General features: G+C 42.2%; 2 protein-coding genes across 2 annotated transcripts in view; one reads left to right on the top strand and one right to left on the bottom strand.

Moving 5' to 3' along the window:
• LOC135500169 (tRNA N(3)-methylcytidine methyltransferase METTL2-like) overlaps nt 1–21,827 on the top strand; it is a 51,649-nt gene that overhangs the window by 13,242 nt on the left and 16,580 nt on the right. The window lies entirely within an intron of this gene.
• Nucleotides 18,598–21,657, bottom strand: LOC135500168 (uncharacterized). Its single transcript, XM_064791415.1, has one exon. It carries the CDS (start codon nt 21,655–21,657, stop codon nt 18,598–18,600), a length of 3,060 nt encoding a protein of 1,019 aa, XP_064647485.1.

Below are 21,827 nucleotides of genomic sequence, written 5' to 3'. Positions count from 1 at the left end.
ACGTCCAAAGTCCGCACACGATATTCGCCGGCGAAATTCACCCTACAGTATTTCCCCTGCGAAATCTGTCCAAAAATCGACCGGCGAATGTGAGGCGAAAGTATGAAATCGGCGGTATGACAGATGCGAAATTCGCCCACAATCGCGCCTATTCTTCGATTTCGCCCAAAAAATCGCTCCAGGCGATAATGGAGAGATTTTACGAAATTGGTGGCTCTTGCATGCTTGTCCGATATTCGGAACGATTTTGCAACGACTTTCGTCTTGTTTATTGGCGGAAAAGTGCAGTCACGTAAACAAATCGGGTCATACTAAACAGCGTCCACCAGGTTTAAACACATATACATACATTAAAGCCATCAAAGTAAAATCTAATGGTCATAAACGAAATAAGCATGACATTTTCAGGAAATGTGTTTTTTATGGTGTACGTATTACGTTTATGGCCACAAAATTTTATTTTGATGACTTTATACCGACTTTAAACCTGGTGAACGCTGGTGGGCACTGGTGGACGCTGTTTAGGATGACCGGATACTACAACGATCTTGATTGGTTGGCTGAGACTCGGAAACATAAGCCTAACTATGATTAGCTGTATGATTCGGTACATTCCGCCACAATCCTTCGGAATACATACCATAATACTAAGAACCTCAAACCTCTGTGCCAAATTTGTGTAGCTCCTCGTGGATAGATGTGATGTGTATGATTACTGGAGTCAGGTTGACCGGGAATTCCAGTTTGTGTTTTTGTGGTCTGCTATTACCTCATCACCAGCAGCACTACTTGCTTCTCATGACTCTTTGACACAGAAGTATTGGGGAGGAAAACCAGCATGTGTCAAAGAGCATGAAAGGATACAACCGCTTACTCAGGAAGGGTGGGCGGGGAGGGGAACCACTTGCCATACACCCCCGAGTCTTTACCGATGTTTAATATATTTTCTCATCACTCCAACATCTCTCTTCCATCTTCTACGTCACGCAAGATAAAATGGACGAGTCATGGTATTCGCCGTGTAGTGTCGCTAGTGATGTTACCTCATCACCAGCAGCACTACTTGCTTCTCATGACTCTTTGACACAGAAGTATTGGGGAGGAAAACCAGCATGTTGTAATATTCACCAATGTATACATCCCAGTACACTGTTCCCCTTTTTCCCACCCCCAATACTTACTCCCCAATACTTCCCAACACTTTGTCCGAAAACAATGCAGAAAAGGAAAAAAAAAAAACAAAAAAACCGAAACCAAAAAAAACAAAAAAACAAAAACGTCTTAACGTATAATATATTACTTTATTGCGCATATTACGCCCTATAATCAACTTAACACAGGGATACCAGCAGAACCCTGATAATACTTAAAGGCCATATATCAAGGTTTTTTGCCATTTTCTGCTGTAAGACGATTTCAAAAGTGTACATAACACTTTATACAATACAGAAAACCAAATGCAATTAGCATGGTGAAAGCGACACAGGTCAGTGTCAGTGACAGCCACTGTCAATGACAGATTATTGTCATCTGACATCTAAGCCTATCTAACGTTGCACGGCATTATATCGTCACGTCAAGATGATTGTGCATAATACCGTCACTTTTCAATAGTAGTTCAGCGTCATGACATAACTGGCGATACAACACTGACGAGGCGAAACAATATTGTGCAACATTAGTCTGTTCAAAATCATACATGTTATGGATCTGCAACCGTCTATCAATGTCTTCTTTGCTATATCGGCAGGTCTGCCATGCAAATTGATTAACCACAAATTCTAATCACTTTCGTCCGAATGATCACTCTCATTATGATCTATTGATATTAATGGCTCGAACATGTATGGCTCAACGTTTAAATATCCTTCTGTATCGACCAAAACATCCTCAAATTCACTGCTCTCACTCTCTGAACTGTATGCGGTAGCCATCTTGCTTTGTTCTGACTGACCTGATCTACGTCATCAAAAAAATCCCTAGCGGCCACATGTGGAACTAATCTAAAGTTGTGTGTGGTGGGAAATTCAAATAGTTTAAACTTGAAAATTGAAATAACTAAATAATGACTTTATTATTAGAATTTTTTTAATGTCTGGGATCTTGTTTTTTTAACCCTCAACATATTTCATGAGTATCAAGCATGTTTTCAAACCTTGATATATGGCCTTTAAATTCTGACCTCTGCCCTATACCCATATTTGATGCCAAAAATGGATATCTTACAATATAGGTATCACTCTCCTCCATACACATTTTAACCAAACGCATTTGATAAGCTATCTGGCACACATTCATAGAACACTTTCTCAAAATTGTCCGAATTAGTAGTCGAATCCGCCAAACGTCCGGCAACGACAGCCGCATCCCTAACCTTTTCTACTCTACTATAATACGAAGCGGACTCTTGAGTCGCCCAACCGACATGGTCCATCATTTGCCGTTCATTTTTGACTGATCCTGACAGACCGAGAAGTACTGAGCATCCCGCACGGAGACTATGTGGGGTTTCACCCTGGTAAATTCCCAAGGTTACCAAATACTCTCTGAATCTCAAATACATTACAGAATATGTAACATTGTCGTCCAAGACTCTACCCGACTCGTCTACCACCCTAAATAAATATCCATATGCTAGGTTAACACCCTTTGATTTACACCAACGGATATACCGTTCCAAGCCTGCTATTGGACATATCTGCTTATCTTCACATCTCTTAACAACAAATTGATTTACAGTTGAATTTCCACCCCTTATTGTCTTCGTAATGGTATGGCAAAATAACATGCCTAAGTCATCCGACAATCTTTTCACCTCCTGTGAAGGAACTCTAGATAAATCAGTCGCTCTGTCTCCGGCAAAGTAAAGAAGTTTGAAAAATGCCTGGTCCCTTATCAACACAAACCTCTGTCTCAATGACAGATCCGGCCTACCAAACTGGTTATCAATATATTTCGCCAGCTGCGTAAGCTTACTCAAGAAAAGTGGCTTAGCCTGAGATGGTAAAACATGAGCTTGAGCCTGTTCTAAGGCTATTTGTTTGCAATAATTCTCAACCACCAGTGATGATGCAGGATTTCCACTATTTGTTTTTATGTTCCATTCCCTGCCTCTACCTTCTAGCTCAAAAACGTCCACCAATTTTTGAGCTAAATTTTTAGCTGTCGCAGCAGCCAATCTAAGTGGACAAGAACACCTTATCTCACGCTTATTCCCCAAATAGGGACATTGTATATTATGGATTTTAGTTTTCCGAACAGTATCCTTATAAACTAAAAACTTTAACACATCTACCGGATGACACGTACTCAAAGATGGCTTATACGGCAGCTCATCATAAAAGAGTAACAATGACTTCTTCACACTACACTGTCTCTTATACTTATCTGAACCTTGCCAAACTGTATTAAGGTATGAAATCCTGTTTTCAATAGCCGCTATATTAACCTGTGGTCCTCTTACATTGCTAATAACCTGGAATGTACAAATGCCAAATTTTTTAAACTTGTTAACACTCTATTGAAAGGATAACCTATAAACATACAAGGCATGTTTTAACCCGTTGGTATCCAAAATAAATCCTCTCTTCGATGGCAGCAAAATTACCCCCTTCTGTCCTATATAGCCCAGACAAACAGACGACTTTGTGTACATTCGTATAACTGGAGCCCAAATAGGGGAATTTTGCAGTCCAGGAGCCACCAGTGTATAGCCTGCTATCTTCTGTTCCATCAAGAAAGTCAGAACTGGCAAAATCAAGGGGTATGGTGGAAAAACGTATGGATTCTCGCATGACATAATGTTTTGAGCGAACAAATTAACTCCTGCTGAGTTTGGGCTTGGCCCTGGAGTGAAATGATGCAAAGGCCGTGAATCCGCATCTTTCATGACGTTACTGTCTAACGCCATTAAATCCAACGTATGAGGGCCAAATAACCGCTGAACCGTGTGCCATGATTTACCAGACAACGTTACATCTGACATACACAACTTTCTTGATGGAGCATCAGCAGGATTGTCCCCAGACGGAATGTAATACAACCTCAAATCAACACAGAAGCCATACACAAGCTGAAACAACTTTTTCACCATATCACTCAGTGCTCTGTCTCTCACTCCCTGATTTTCCCATGCTGCCACTACAACTTTACTGTCCGTAAACACATCTACCCTATGACCCGCAATCTGAGACCCAATCGACTGAAGAGCACAGCAAATAGCATCTGCCTCCTTTAAATGTATCGGTCTATTATCCCCCTCTCTCCAAAAATCTGAAAACGAGGTACCGGGCATATACCCTGACAACATCTTCACACCGAATTTAAACAGAGACGCATCTGTCGCCAACATCACCTGCTTATGACACTCTAATTTCCATGATAGAAAACCACTCCATGAATCAATAAACTCCCAATGTTTAATCTCCTCCACTAACCCGGGATAAAGCTGCACTTGTCTATCATGTTGTAGGCAAAACGATATAGCCCTATTAATCTCCCTTGTATATAATTTCGCTGCAGGTACAACGAGTACCAAAGCGTTCTCACATCTACCGTCTCCCGCTCCAATATACTTTGTCTCAAAGCTATGAAACTGTCTTTTTTATCCTGGGGTAATAAATAAGCCTGCTTTTCAGAGTCCACAATAAAGCCCAGGTGTCTCAATGATGTCACCCCCAACAAACTGCTCTTGTGTAGTGCGAAGAAATATCCTAACCGATCCAACAACTGTATTAATGCATACCTAGTAAGATCTATGTTAATTACCAGCTTGCCTGTACTTTGGCTAATTGCCTCCGCTGCAAATCTATCATCTATATACTGCGTAGTGCAAATACCAAAACTACGCAGATACAGCGTTGGCACCATGCCTACTGTCTGGTGAATATACGGGGCCGCCTTCCATCCAAATGGAAGGGTATTATACACCATAATGTACCCCCCAAACTGAATCCCGAAGAACTTTCGAGACTCTGCCGACAAACGAATATGATTATACCCTGACTTCTCGTCAGACGATACCATCTTGGCATCCTTACCGATGACCCGGTGCATATCACGTAAATTCTCTAAACAGAAAGGGGAATCCTTAATCCACATATTTAAAAATCTCTCATCATGGCATAAACGTGGTTTGCTTGGTTCAACAGTGAGCGGCATAACTATGTGTGGAAGTTCACATTCCCCAACCTTACCGAGCACAGTGATTGCTCCATTTCTAATTTTTTCCTCAAGTTCAGCCGTAATAAAACTCTCAAAATCCTTGCAACTAGGTGAATTCTCAAAATATCGAGAAGGTGGTTGTGCGTGATCATATTGCTGCTTCTTAAATTTGCCCTTGAAAGGCTTAAAAAACTGAGTAACATCCACCCCATCTTTCAACCAGCTTCTAATTTTATCACAAGGCAAATCAGAATCTGACACAGAATTAAGGAGTTTTTCCCATTCATCACAATGATTATGCAATTCACCGGCGACAAAGTGGTTAGGATCACGAACTAACAAATTATCAATCAACGCAAGTAACTCGTCCTGGGACAACGACCCATCTTGTAAAACTTCCTCAAAAGGCCTTGCACGGGGTTGGAGATGAGGATCCTTTCCTTCCTGATTTCTCAAATTTGTCCAATACACCTTCTTACTGATATTCGACATCGCCTCTTCCGGGCTAAAATTACATTGTTTTTCCCACTCTGGTACATGTAACACCCGTTGCTGTATATTCTGGAAGTGAAAATGATCACATAAAAGCGGAAGGAAAGGACCCCCAACCCCAACCCGTACAAGGAAATTCCTTGTTAGGGAATTAGATTCCCTGGATTGAGATTAAAGGCGGGAAAACTCATGTATTAATTATCTTTGGCCTTTTTCATCTTTTCACAGTCTCGAACATAGTGTTGATCAGATCCGCAAAAGAAACAACCCTGGGCCATAAGCGAACCTCTACCCCTGCCCCTACCTCGATAATATGGTCTATACGGTCTACTATAATACCCACTATAATTGCCGTATCCATTATATGGGTAAGGAGATTGACCCGCTTGAAAACCCTGCATCGGCATCATATTAGTATTGGGTGGTCCCTGAGGGTACAGATTCGTCAATGGCGATGGCTGCCTCTTTTGCTTAACCTTTACATTTTCACCTTCATCATCATCTGAATCAGACACCTTTACTTTCTTTATATTCTTCTTCGACGATTTCGTGAACTTATTAATGGCATTGGCCACTACATCAGCTATTTCGCCCCCCAAAACCGTTAAGACAAATTGAGCTAAATCTATTTTGCCCTGAAGCTTTGTAGCCTGTAGAGATAACTCCTGAAAAACACTTGCATCTTCCTGCGCATTTAACGTGGCTATTCTCGAAAGTTTATCCAAATACAAAAGGATGAGGGACTCGCTCGGATCCACCTGGCATGCCAGGGATCTCACCTGGTCCTTAGCCTCCTTCACTTCTTTCGCACCAGTCCCCGTACCCGCTTGAGGCTGACCTCTCCCCTCAGCGACCTCCTCACTTGCTGTCCGCGCCTTTTTCTTTGGTGGCTGTGGAGTTTCTGCACTACCAGACGCCTGTGGTTCCTGAAATATAATGATACTAGTATAACCACGATATATATCCATTAAATTCTACCACCTGGATTATCCCATCTAACGTCTACTTCTTCGTACTGAATATTAAGGCATAAATCTCCTAAGAAACTAGACTCTTACTGAATGTTACCAATAGTAATAACCACTCTGCAGCAATAGGTATCCTTTGTTCAAACACCAATCTGATTTAAAAGACAACTTACCACTAACTCTTGACCCCTAGGCTGGCCTATCTCATTCGCATATATTATCGCCAAGTGGAGGAGAAGGCGAAAGTTAGACCCATTCGGTTCTCTTCCTGCTAAGTCCAAAATCTCTTCAGCAGGCGTGGCCGTTAACTCGTGAAATGCCTGGCTAATGCGTTCTACCGAAAGATCCGACGTTTTGTCCTCCATTGACACTTGTGCAAATTGATTGGGGAGGTCGGAGCCAAAATCCGCGAAATCTTCTTATTAATGGCAATAAATCTCGATCCCTCAGCGAGTGCCGCCTCTTTAGTAATGTCGGTAAAATCATCCTAAAAGATATAAATGACACTTTAAGTATACCGTGTACGTTCCATATTGTAATTGTGTACCTTAGTCTACTCTTAAAATTTGGTAAAGATCGGGTGAGCCTTTTTTGCCGAGTTCTACTCATTCCATCTTGTACTAAAAATTTTCATAATAGGGTTGCCTATGTTGATTAACGAGGGTCACCGAGACCTCAATGCTCAAGCGTCTATTACTACTTGTCCCCAAAATACATGCACCTTGAATAAATATTCCTTCACGCATCACCAAGCTAAGCGTATACTGCACTAGGCCTACCACAATTATTCCAAAGACTCGAATCCTTTTGCATACCCGCCGGCTCCAACTTTAACATAATAATGACACAACAATGTCGGAATGTGAATATTATTCAAACCGGACAGAAACTCCATTGGCCTATACACTCGCATAGTAACTAACAGAATGTACCAATTCATAAGTAGGCCCTATATTCACCCCAATACCAGCGTCTATGACCTTATCCACAGCCCACAACATAACATACACCGAACATGATCTATTATGCCATGTATTGCACTCACTCCCCTGCCTGCATCATGTACATGCACGTACAATAACAACAACACGTGTACCACCTGTACATAACCCTGTACACAGCGCGGCCATCTTGCCCGCTTTCACCAATATTTCAATTTCACAATTCTCCAAAAACTGCGATATATTCCACTCTCAAACAGCACTTTCGCGGCTAATTGTCCTTGCGCGACATTCATCTCTCATCGGGCCCTTACGCGGCATAAATCGAAATATTTACCTGAAATCTCGGGAGCTCCGAAGACGAACACCACCGGATTCGTCACGCAGGATAAAATGGACGAGTCATGGTATTCGCCGTGTAGTGTCGCTAGTGATGTCAGCTGATGTGGGAATTCGCATACTACAACACATGTAATGTTCGCTTCGTTCCGATGGTTGGTTAGAGCGAATTAGGCGTGATTATTTTTTTCGCCTGCGATTTTCATTCAGTCTGAAATTTCGCCTGATCATAATAGTGTGGCGATATGAGTGTGGCGATATTCGACTAGGCGAATTTTTGCCTCGATTCGCGTGCAGACTTTGGACGTGATCCCTTACTAACCTTCTGTTACTAACCAGTTGTTATGAATGGAAATGATAATTATCTAACACCATGAATCTCTCTCTGTGCTACACAGTCATTATTTGGGTGGTTTGCTGTGAGCTTTCATCTTGGTGTAGTCTGCCGCGTCCAGATTCATGCATTACATTTCAGAGTCTGCCTTGTGTTTGGCCAAAAGTGGCTACACACTGGCCACCTGTCAGGAGCTTTTAAGTTGGGACAGCATATATTACAGGGTATGGTCATCGATTTTCAAACATGAATTTTTGATTGAATTAAATCTGCTGGTACATGATAACAATCAAATTTGCATACTTTATGAATGAAACAAGTCACTCATATGTCAATTTAACAGTTTGCTTCTTTTGTGACAAATAGAACATTTAGAATTTATCAGTTTATGCTGAGGTGAAGATCATACCATGACAAAATCCTGTCGTGGACAGTCAAAATAAAAGTTTAGAATTGGCCCCCCCCCCCCCCACAGTAACCGTTTAGTGCCACTATGTTGGGCCTTATTAGGCTAATCTAGGCATTGTGTTTGGCTAACCCAAACCTGTAGTAGACCAGACATGCCAACCTACAATGTTGCCCATCAGTAAACTTTTTCTCCAAATTTACAAATATACAGTTGGGTTTTTTTTTCGGGGGGGGGGGACTATCAGTAACAAAAAGGGTTACATTAGTGTCTGCATTCTGTTTCACAAATGAGGTTACACTACTTTCCTCATATTTTCAATGACCAGCACATCAGTGCGACTTTGAGGAGAACGTAGGGTCAGTCCTTCGACACTAATTGCATCAATCACTTCTCAATAGATGACCTGATGGAATATAGCCAGGGGAGGCGAGATGGCACCTGTTACGGGTACAGCCATGGGAGGCAAGGTGGCACGGGTAACAGCAAGATGGCACCTGTCACAACTTGAGAGATGGTACCAGTCACCGCCTCTAGCATACATGTTGGGTACAGCCAGGGGAGGCAAGATGGCACCTTTTACAACCTGGCATGGGGTACAACCAGGGGAGGCGAGATGGCACCGGTCACATAAAGTTTGATAATGTCAGAAATGGAGGGAGAAGAAGCCCCATACCGACAATAAAATGAGATCAGAATGGTTCAAAAGACAAATTCAAATACACTATTTTTCATATTTTCATGGTGTTTTTAGCTCAGCTGACAAAGTCAGCGGAGCTAGTCAAATAGCTATTCGATTGGTGTCCGTCCTTCCATCCATCCTTCCTTCCATCCATCCAGCCATCTGTAGACAAAGTTGGGCAGTTTGTAACCATACAACCGAGGCACTTAAAATCTAGTCTTGCTTACAAACACCGCAGAAAATGTTGCTTACGGAAAAAAATTTGGGCGATTCGACTCAAATTCAGCTCCCCAGGGGGCAAAATGCGTAAATGAAAAAACAATTTTTTGACGCTCTATTCCAGCAGATAAAAGCTTGAAATAAAGTTGAAAAGGTCTTCATGATACAGAAGTTTTAAAATAAAAATAGATTAGTGTCGATTTATATCACCAGTTGGCGGTAGTGAGCAAAACTGTTGTTTGACCCCGGATGATTCCGCTCTGAATTACCCGCCGAGGTTACCTGGAGTACTATCGTCAAGAAAATGGCGGTGACATTTTTATTTCTACCGGAGCGATGATTTTGTAAGTGACAAATTTTCTTATTTAAGCCTTTACGGAAATATATTTTGGTACGAAACTTCACACGTTTATTGAAAAGATCAACGAGAATGTGTTCAAATGCCCTCATAACGATGAGTTCAACGGAATTTGGTCAAAACAACCTTCGAATGGAGTCAACTTTCTTTGCGAAATTGAAGCGACGACCTCATTATTTATCATAATTTATGCAGATCTGAGTCCAGCTGATGGGTGATGTTCTGATTTGTGTTCAAACTATTGGAAACTTCGGAAATTAGTTCTATTAGTTCTACTATTCTGCCATTGATTTTGACAGCTAAAAGCAAAAAAACTTTGTTTATTTATCAAACTTTATCGAGTGTTATCGAATCGAATGGATGTGTCGATCGTCGGGGCGGATTGATATGTGGTTGTGCGTCCAAGGCGATTAGGTCATTCAGTTAGTTTGAGAAAGATCATGATCATGAAGATGCGTGTTGTGTTATCATATCCGGAAAATAAGTTGAAGTTATTATTAGCACTACGATTCTTACATGAGTAAAAAGTAGACGTTTTAAGCAACACAATAATGTTACTCCCATAAAAAAACTGTCAATTCTCCTTACCACTCACAGAAGCCAAGCCATTGCTGTAAAGTTATGCAGGGGCTTAATCAATTACCTGCACTCCCTGTGGGGTGAATAACATTACCTTTTGAACAGCTGGCTGTAGGGGGATGATTGGAACAGCCAGTACACCTGCTGACCTGCTGAACCCAGGTTAATGTTATTTTCAATCCACGATTGCAGGTCACCTGATTTTCGAGATTTCGCGGGAAATGAAATTATAAACAAACGCATGTGTGCAGTTCAAATGTAAACAAAAATGTATTTTTGATACTTTTGGTTGCTGGACTTGGGTTTTCCGGCAGTTAGGAGCTGGGGTCAAATTGGTGGTCTATTGTTTGGGTGCTGTTTTAGTCAGAGGTAGCCCTTGATTATGAAGGGATTTTCAAATTAAGGTGACCATGGACATGGTCTTTTTATGTGCTCACCACAGCTTTCAATACTTGAAGTATCTGAAGAGGCGCGCGGAACCTGACATGGACTTACCAAGGAGCTGCTCACAGTGCTGAACTTCCAGCTTGCCTGTCGACTAAGTGCCTTTTTGGCCGAGACATTGCTACATGTAGGAGGAGCACGCATTTTAAATTTATAGTAGTGATAGTACAGTTGGTTCGAGCCATTTGGAAGCCAACATGTGAAAGCCTAGCTGGGTTCTCCTTCTTCTCCGTATAAAAAGGGGCATATTGCTGACTAAGGAACAAGGCATATTGACATTGCCTCATCATCTCTATCGGACCAATTGATATACTTTTATATGCACGCATACATCACGCCATTTCAGGGTCCGAGTCTGTGGACAATTGGTTTGATTAATTTGTCTCTTCGATATTGCTCCTTTATTGCATTAGATTTTCATCGCAATTCAATCTATTCAAGATATAGCCAATTTGAACCTGTCTGCGCCAAGGATAGATTGGTTCCCGATTGACTCACTAGGGATACGCAGTAGAGCACAATGTCATGAAAACGACCCTATTGTAAATTCCAATCACCTGCAGGACAGGTCAATTTCTCTCAATAAAATTAATTTTGTTGACTCCTGTAATCTCTACCTTATTAAAAAAAAAAAAGACAGTGGTATTAGTCCCAAACTGGTAATTTCTATTTATTTTGACCTCTGTTAAATCAGGATACCTCTCAATTACAGACAGCATTTTGTATCCTTGTGCTGTACAACCCAGCCTGGACATACCACAGTTGTCCATGGAGAAGTCTCATCCTCTCTGACACTTCTTTTCTGTAAAGCTACCGATACAACATACTGAACTAGGGATATCTTCCGTTGCCTCCTGTAATATTTACATACCATGGCTGATTAGTTCAATCATATTTCATCCAGCTGGCAGCTCTGCATTGGAAATTTTAGTGATATAACGTGTTCTCTTGACCTTCAAACAGTAGTATAAAGCCGATATTTACTACTTTACACCCTCAGTCCTATGTTTTTAGGTCATCCAGCTGAGCGCCAGGCCCTTGGGCCTCTTGTTGATAACAATAAACAAGTTTTAAAAGTCAACAAGAATATCAATATAGTCCAGTCAATTAACATATACACAGGGTCCTTACGTGCATGACTCCATATTCCAGAGTACTCCACGAGATCTATCCCGCTACAGCTCACGTATCTAGTCCCCATGAGGTCCAGCCTTTGACTTAAATTATTGAAAATAATCCTGTTGTCATCTAACACCTGGTATTTTTCAATTATTTCCCCACGAACACAAAACACACCACTACCATTCTCATACACGTAGATGGCTGCAGAAGTACATGGACCATGTGTAACGGTATCTGGTTTATCAGTTATCCTCCGCGATATCTCTAGAGACGATTTCACGCTTGGCAAAAAAACCCAAGACAACGTCCGAAGCTGTAACCTCTCATGTATCCAGATACTGCACATGATCAGCTGGAAAAAAAACATTGAGGTATAAAGCAATGGCATGAAAGTTCTTGGTAATTCTAATTCTGTAGCTAGCTATTATGTTAGTTTCTGATTCTGAGATAACAATCCTTGATCGTTAGAGTAGGCCCACGTAGGACTAGGCCTAGTGCCTATTGTAGGGCAGAAACTGGCAGCACATTCATTTCACCATGTATGATGTGGGCCTAGGCCCTCCTCCCTATGGCCTAGTAGAGTCATGAAGTAACCGTATATTCTATTTCTATAGCTAACGTTACAGAGTCGAGTTCAGAATTATTGCGCCCACCACCACCTCTGTCGGCTTTAGGCCTATTGCACGCACAAGTTTGAAATTATGACAGAAATCATGTCAGTCTTCAAAATGTCTAGGCCTACACAGGCTACACCTGAGTTGATAGAGCGGGAGATGAAAAAGTTTATTTTTTACAAAGATTGTTACTTACATTAATGTTGTCTTCGAAACCCTTTCCCGATATCTGATAACATACCTGCCCAATGCATTGCTATTATAGGCTAATAATTTATAATCATGATACTTCAGCAAAGGCCAATGTCTCGGCTGGTATACGGTAAAAAAAGCAACAGAAAAAAAGACAACGGAAAAAAAAGCCCGGTAAAAAAGACAACAGGTAAAAAAGGCAACGGTAAAAAAGGCAACGGAAAAAAGACAACAGGTAAAAAAGCAACGGTAAAAAAGACAACAGGTAAAAAAAGCTACGGAAAAAAAGACAACCATCTAGGTAAAAAAGACAACGGGTAAAAAAAGCAACGGAAAGAAAGACAACCATCTAGGTAAAAAAGACAACAGGTAAAAAAGATGACTACTATCACAGAGGACCCAATTAACTTTCACACTACAGCCAAATTAGTTGTACTGATTTACTAGTATTCAGTATTGCCTCATTTCCAGAGGAAGGGTTCCATCTTATTAGCCAACAAAGCGTCATTAAAGGGAGGAACATCATCGCTCTAGGGCTCTAGGCATGATAGGGCTGTCGGAGTGCCGGCTGTGCAGTGGAAACATCGGCACCTGTCACCACACCTCCCGAGGTCCCGTGTTCAATTCCCGGTCTGTGCGGCACTTTATGTCATAGAGTGGGCGGTTTCCTCTGTCGTATCCGGTCTCCTTCTACATTGTACATGTACAAGTTTGCTGTACAATTGCCCAATATGATTTGAGAGATAATAATGTCCAAGTTGACGCACAGCTCTCTACTCAATATCTTTTATCATCGTTCTATCTGGCGAGGGTAGGCCTGTCTTTGGTCGAACAACATTTTGGTTGGAGAGATGCGCCTGAGTTGGTCTGTACTCCTCTGACAAAATGAAGGGATGGATAATCAAATTGTCAGCAACATGTCTTTGATTGGGGCAGTCACTCGTCGGAATATGAATTCTGCTTATTCCTGACAGTAAAGGCCTGTTTACATTACTTTTGAGCACTTTTTTCGGTGGTTTGCCACTCCAGTTTGCTAATTTGAAATTTCGCTTCAGCTGTAGTGAAAGCAAGCCTTTACAGTTTCACCGTGACATTAGACTTGACAACAACTCTGACCTGCGGCGACTATGAAAACAAAGGGCACAATATTCAAATTGAATCAAAAGAACAAGAATATTGAGGTTTTGTAGGCGGCGTTGTTGCTCGACGACTGCGTTGCGTGCTCTCTTTCTGGGTTGATTACCAACTGCATCTTGTGCGATTTGCGTCCGAGTCGCCTGCTCTTCTAACTGCAAGGCTTTAATGCACTTCCATATCGAAGGGTGCTGGTGTCCAACGAGCGAATCGGTTGTTCCACGCCTCACTTACGTTATTGGTTCGTGGATCGTTGTTGACAGTGGCAGTATGCACATTCCACAGTCGTGGCAGAAATGTTGGGGGGGATTCTTCGTAATCGTTCAACTCCATTTTCACGACGGACATTTCGGAATACCCCCGACACATACGTAGCATCAAAGTAATCCACTAGGTCACGCGCATCGGCTGGGGCATTTTCTCGTACATAATCCGTGCCAGCCTGAACATCACCCAACGGAAGGAAAGCGATACCATCCAACATTCTGCAGAAGTGTCGGAAATCCTCGTCATCCTTATAACGATTCACCAAGCCAAGTTCTTGGACCTTCCTCCATGTCGATTGTGTTAACTCTCTGAGGGACAAGTTTTTTTAGGATTTTAGTCAAAATACCCCAACGAATATGATTGACATGATTGTGGGCTTAATAGGAGAGATAGAGTATAGGTGTAATGGAATTATTTTAGGGGTAGTGAACTGCCTTTCAGGTGGGACCTAAGTAAGCGTCATAATATTGATGTTGTTGCCATGGCAACGGTTGAAATTCTCCAGAAAGTCTTAAATTTCCACAAAAATGTTATGTATTCCCAACATAATAGTCTCTACACAGTTTCCCTGGTCAGACACACCAAAAATATCATCAAAAATGAATTTAGTAGGTAATTTTGATCAAGAATGGTGAATTTGAGAAACATATCTCTTGGAACAAGGTTGATATGGCAAACCTTTGGGACAGTAGGCCGACCCATTAGGTCACTATACTATAGCACAGGGTAAATACTGATGCAGACATACCAAAGCCACATACATTATGTGTGATGATATGAACTAACTTTGACACAAAGAACACTTCTTGTGTGAAACAAGATTTAGGGCAGTGAACTGCCTTTCAACTAGTCCAAGAATACTTGTCATATTTTCACCCCGTTGCCATGGAAACGCACAGAAACTGAAGAATACCACGAAAATTGCAAGAGCCTTTCAGTTTTCTGACTTCTGAACACTTTCTTCGGGCAGATACACCAAATTTTACATCATGACTGGATCCTGGAGGCAATACTCATCAAGGATGGTGAATCTGGCAACAAAATAAGGGGAAATGAGGTTCTTCCAAAACGATCTCCCATAATAAATCAATTATGAACGAAAAATGACAGAAAGAAAATCACAAAACAAACATAAAATGCGAAATGGAAAATGTTCAATAAGCGTATACTTTTCTAGCAGACGATAGAATGCGACACCTAGCGGAATTTTCGTACACCAAAAGATCCGGTCGTCTGCTGACTTCAGAACGCTGCAGGAAGTTTGAAATGGTTAAAAGGGGTGAAAAAAACGGCATTTTTCGGGGGTTTAAAAGGGTTTAAAAGGGCAGTCGCTGGCGACCGCCCTGTCCTTCAGAGAGTTAAGTGGTAGAAGCATCCCTTGACCTCGGTGGCTCCATTGAGGACATCGGATATGGCATTTACTGCTGCCAACTTGAAGTCAAGCATGACGATATTGGGGTCAGGAGCTGCAAATTGCTTTGCACATTTTTGCGCAATAGTGTCAAAAAGTTCATGATAGGTATCGTTTGTTTTCCTCTGTAAGAATGCGGTTGCGGTCAACACATTCATTCTGCCAACTGGTACACGTATTACATATAACTGCAAAAATTTCTTCGGGGCCATGGCAAAGTTGCCATCAAACCAAAACTCAGCATTGGCAAGTGTTTGTAACTGTTAATCGGAACAAAAACAGCGGTTGTTGAATAGCCGAAATTGGCGCTGAGCTTCACCATTTTCACGTATAGTTAATGCCCAGTCACCTTGAATAACCAAATCACGTATGTCGTTGGGCTCAACAGGGATGTTACGGGTTCGTTCATTGCGAATTGTCCTTGTGCACGTATCAGGTTGTGGCAGAAAAGCTTGAGCTGCATTTCCCAATCCTGCAGTGGCTACGGCGATTATGTTTCCTGGTTTGTTGTCAGTTGTTGCAGCTAAACGTTTCATTGAGCCCCTGGCATTGGCTATCTCGATAGAGTTCTGGTCAGCTTCATGGTTGTGCTCGGAGATCACCGATAGGTCACCCATGGCATTAGGCGATTTCAGCCTGCCTTTGCATCCGACGCTAGACTTGGTACAACACCAGTATAAGTTGGCTCCAGCCCGAGTATGCTGCTTGTTGTACATAAACCCATTGTAGCATAGCTTCTGTCCACCCTTGTTATTCGTGATAACCTCCATCCTTACAGCAGTATTGTTTTAATGGTACTGTTTGGCCTAGTAGCCCTACTTAATTTATACCCTTACTTGTAATTAACAACTAATTACATTAATTAGTGGCTAATTACATCTAAATTAGTGGGAATACCTTTACCAGTTTATTCTTAAATCAGGACAATGGGGTGAAGACACTATGTTCAAAAGAAGAACTTTTATAGGTAATGGTTGAAGCCATATTTTCTAACTTCTAAAATAATGCTACCTATCACCCCTTTTAAAGGTCATATATCAAGGTTTTTTGCCATTTTCTGCTGTAAGACGATTTCAAAAGTGTACCTAACACTTTATACAATACAGAAAACCAAATGCAATTAGCTCCATCCATTTTGAAGATATAGCCAATTATGTGTTTGACAACTTGATTACCTGATCAGGCTAGCAACTGGCTTGTTAGAGCCAGGCGGCGGGTTCAGCAAAAGTTGTGATGTAGATCAGGTCATCTGTACATGTCATGCAATCATAAAAGCATGGGGGCCTTAATTAATTATGCACACCTGGAAGTAATGTGTTTCATTCACTATGGTGTATTGTGTGGCTCCGAATTGTGTCAAGGATAGCACAAAGAAAATCGAATGACGGATGGGACCCATTTTCATGAATTTCCAAAGCCAGTTGAACGAGAGAGGAGGAAGCTGTGGATTCGGAAGTGCAAACGTTTGGAGTGTTGGAAGCCTGGGCCTTCGGCCAAACTTTGCAGAGATCACTTTATCGATACGGATTATCACATGAAGCCGGATATCTGCATCCAACTGAATATTAAATGCCACTTGTTAAAAACAGCTGTTCCAACCATGTCAATTGCATTTAATGCCCGATGCTGCTGAGGTCGGTTGTTATACATAATGTGTAGGCCCTATTGGGGCCTGTGATACCCCATAGTGTCTTCTTGTGTTCCAGCCATAGCAAGGTGACAGCGACACAGGTCAGTGTCAGTGACAGCCACTGTCAATGACAGATTATTGTCATCTGACATCTAGGCCTATCTAACGTTGCACGGCATTATATCGTCACGTCAAGATGATTGTGCATAATACCGTCACTTTTCAATAGTAGTTCAGCGTCATGACATAACTGGCGAAACAATATTGTGCAACATTAGTCTGTCCAAAAATCATACATGATGTTATGCATCTGCAACCGTCTATCAATGTCTTCTTTGCTATATCGGCAGGCCTGCCATGCAAATTGATTAACCACAAATTCTAATCACTTTCGTCTGAATGATCACTCTCATTATGATCTAGTGATATTAATGGCTCGAACATGTACGGCTCAACGTTTAAATATCCTTCTGTATCGACCAAAACATCCTCAAATTCACTGCTCTCACTCTCTGAACTGTATGCGGAAGCCATCTTGCTTTGTTCTGACTGACCTGATCTACGTCATCAAAAAATCCCTAGCGGCCACATGTGGAACTAATCTAAAGTTGTGTGTGGTGGGAAATTCAAATAGTTTAAAATTGAAAATTGAAATAACTAAATAATGACTTTATTATTAGAATTTTTTTAATGTATGGGATCTTGTTTTTTTAACCCTCAACATATTTCATGAGTATCAAGCATGTTTTCAAACCTTGATATATGGCCTTTAAATGTAGGTTTCTATATTAATTTTTCATTAATTTTGCATCTTTATTATAATCAATTCAATTCAATTCAATTTATTCTCCAATTTTAAAAAAGTACAGAGAAGAAAAACCTAACAGTAATTATACATGATGGCTGACCTACAGGGTCAAGGGTGGACACAAGGTAAATGAATCACATATAAAGGCTAAACTAGATTAAACAATCTGCGACATGCCAAGAGGAATTTGGCTAGTTTTACATAATTCTTACTTTGAAACAAACTTTTCATTTTTATTACATTTGGTCGAGAACAATAATATTTCGGTAGACAGTCTTTTCTAATTTCTGCAACTGCATTACATTCAAGAGGTAGATGGTATTCATCGCCAACTCCATTATTACACAAAACACATAGTCGGTCTCCTTGTGGTATGCCCGTGTGTCTCCCCGTTTCAATGGGGAGCTTATGGTTACACATTCTAAATTTACAGAGTATAGCAGGGTACCCGTCGGTGACGATTTTGGGCGTGCCTGCACTTTACCTGTGTGGTGTCAATATAGTGTTTCTTGGTATTGTAGAACCTCTGGATAAACTATGTTCATTGTTTTTGTTCCGTTTGCATGGTAGTATAGGGCAGACGATTGGCCAACTCTGGAGCATGCGACATAAAGCTGTCCGTGGGAGAAGCATGGTGTGGACAACGATAGTCCAACGACTTGTAGTGTTTGTCCTTGGGCTTTATTCACTGTCATAGCGAAGGAGAGTGTCACGGGAAATTGGAGTCGCCTGAACTGAAATGGGCAGTCACTTGGAATGAGCGGTATTCGGGGGATCAAGACTGTTGATCCTTCATATTCGCCGGTGGCAATGGTAGCTTCAATGATGTTCCTTAGAAGCCTTGAAACGATGAGACGCGTCCCGTTGCACAATCTTGGGGCATCGAGGTTGCGGAGGAGCATTATTTGGCAGCCAACTTTCAATCTGAGGTCATGTGGGGGCATGCCACTTGGTTGGAGTGAATTGAGGAATTCGACTGGGTAATGAACGGTTTGGTCGATGTCGGGTACAGTGTCTATGGATTTGTACAGTTTCTCTTCGGTAGGAAGGCGTTGAAGGAGCGTGTTGTTGAGGTGTCTGACGGCATCATTTCGTGGGGCTAAAATTGCTCTCTCGGACAACCAATTACGACTGGTGTAGTTGGTGGCGATGTCTGGGAACACAGCAAGCATCAGTTCTTCCTCTGTATTCACTGACTGACCTATTTCCTTTGGTATCATGATGTGGTGGTCAACTGGGTCTGGTGGTACTTGTCCGTTTCCGATTTGTAGCAGGGCTTCGGCAAATTGGTTGGCTGTCTCATCAGCGTGTAAGTGAACACGCATGTTTGTTTTCAAGGTCATCGTTTCGACATGTTTCCATAGGTGCGATGATTTAATTGAAGCTTTGACTTCATCAGCCCTGGTTCCTCTGCGTACTATAGGTAGAGTTTGTCTGAAGTCCCCAGCAAGCAGGACAGTTACTCCTTCCATGGGTTTGTTGATTTGGCGTAGGTCTCGAAGTGTAGTGTCGAGGGCTTCAAATGCTCCTTTGTGGGACATGGTGCATTCATCCCATACAATGAGGGTGGTTTGTTTCAGGAGTTCAGCAAGACCTGTCTTGTTTCGGATATTGCACGTCGGGTGTTCAATGGCTGGCAGATTAAGTGGTAGTTTGAAGGTGGAATGTGCTGTTCGTCCTGCTTTGAGGAGTGTGGCTGCAATGCCTGACGATGCCACTCCTTGTGCTATTCGTTTCGATATTCGTACTTGAGCAAGGATGAGGTTGAGAAGGTATGTTTTGCCAGTACCACCTGGGGCGTCTAGGAATATGATGCAACCTAGGTTGTTGTCTGTTAAGTGGGTAACTTGAGAGAAGATTGCTGCTTGGTCTGGCGTGAGGCTGTTGGAACGGGATTGGATAATTTCTTGCATTTCACTGTGGTTGTAGGATGTTTCGTTCACAACCTCCCGGAACAGAGACGTTTCGTCTCTGAGTACTTTGGGTAGTCCATAGTAGTCGACTGATCTGCCTCCTGGAAATGATTGTAGCTTGTCCTCTATTGTCTGGAGAACCAGGTTGTATATGGCATCATTCACTTGAAGCTGAAGTTGTGGATGTTGTTGTTGTTGTTGGTGGAGGTAGTCCTCAGCCATAGCCTCTTTGTGTTGATCCCATATCGCTTTGGGGTCGGATAGTTCACAGAGGTGCAGTAGCAACGCAAAGAGATTTCGAATTTGGGCGGGTGATTGACAAAGGACGGCATCTTCCATGGTGGCGTTCCACTGTTGGTCGTCTTCCAGGAGGCCGCGTTGTCTGCATGCGTCGCGATAAGTGTCAAATGTGTCTTGGTCTACTGTTCGTAGTGCTTCGAAGCTGGTTGCCTCCGTTACTGTATGAAGAAGAAGACGAAGGTAGTAGCATTCTGCGTTACTGGGGTGTACTGTGTAGACTCTTCCTAGTGCTGGAGCGCAGCGGACATCTTCGTTGCCCTCTACTGGTGTTCCTTGGACTCGTCTCTTCCATTGTTTTTGTTGTGCATTCCAAGTGTAGTACTTGGGGACCTCCTGATAAGGAAGCGTTCTGGCGAAGTCATCTTTTTGACAGAGGGCGAAGAAGGCAGTGAGTGTTGTCTTTGGCGGGGTAGCAGCTCTTTCCTTAGCAGTGTCGTTGTTGAAATAAACTCGTTGGCCATTTTCAAGGTGGACTTGAAGGTGGATGACAGGTGGGTAACGTTCATGGATTGGAAAGGCTAGGATTCGCCATATTGCTTCGTTGGTGCTGATGTATCTACCAATTTGGTACTGTTCAATTTCGTTGATTGGCTGTTGGTCACTTTGTATCTGGAAGACAGCCATGTCAGAACCTTTGCAGATGTACTTGCAGACGTATTTGATGCTTTTTATCGATGTGCAGATTTCCACATTGATGTGGGCATTGAAAAGACGGCTGAGGAATGGATTATGTGGTACAATCCAGCGATTGTCGATTTGTAGTTCGTGGCCGCGTACTTTCAGTGTAGCTGTGTATGCGCCATCCTGTGGAGACCGTCTTCTGTACAGAGGATATCCGTCGTGTCCTGTTTGCGTGTCTTTCAAGAGGGGTTTCGGATACTTTTTGCAGCATTTGCGTTCCTTCATACAGGGACTGGATGGGTTGAGTGGACCACATGGACCATGAATCATATTGTTTTTGATTATGTCAAATAGTACAGGGTCCTGGTCTTTGTGTGGCAGTTCTGCAGAAACATATTTGTCAATGTCATTGGATGATATTCTGTTGTAAAGCCAGCAGAGGATGTGGGCATGTGGCAAGCCCCGTTTTTGCCATTCGATAGTGTATATATAGCAGCGAACAGGGCCGAAGATCTTGTGTTTAACGATGAGGTCCATGAGGCACTTGTGTTTAAGGCGGAATACTCGTGCGGTTAGGTCGTGTCTGTCGTGAGGTTTTTCGTGTTCTTTCAGTTCCTGTTTGATTTCTGGCCAGTTGGGGTTGCACGTGAAGGTTATGAAGAGGTCGGGTCGGCCATAGGCTCTAACATAGGACATGGCATCCTGGGCTCGTTCGTGCATGTAGCGTGGCCCTCCTGTGAATGATGAGGGGAGTATGACAGGTTGGCCGAGATTGGTTGCAGTGGTGTCGTTGTTGATGGCATCCTTCAGGTGGATATATTGATCAGCTCGTAGTTGTTTCTGATTATACTGAAGAAACGAGTCTCTCCGTTTCTATTTTGGCGTACATG

The sequence above is a fragment of the Lineus longissimus genome, chromosome 16, assembly GCF_910592395.1.
Source record: "Lineus longissimus chromosome 16, tnLinLong1.2, whole genome shotgun sequence".
In the NCBI taxonomy this organism is placed as follows: Eukaryota; Metazoa; Nemertea; class Pilidiophora; order Heteronemertea; family Lineidae; genus Lineus; species Lineus longissimus.
The sequence above is the reverse complement of the archived record's forward strand: the minus strand, read 5'-3'. Positions and strand labels throughout refer to the sequence as shown.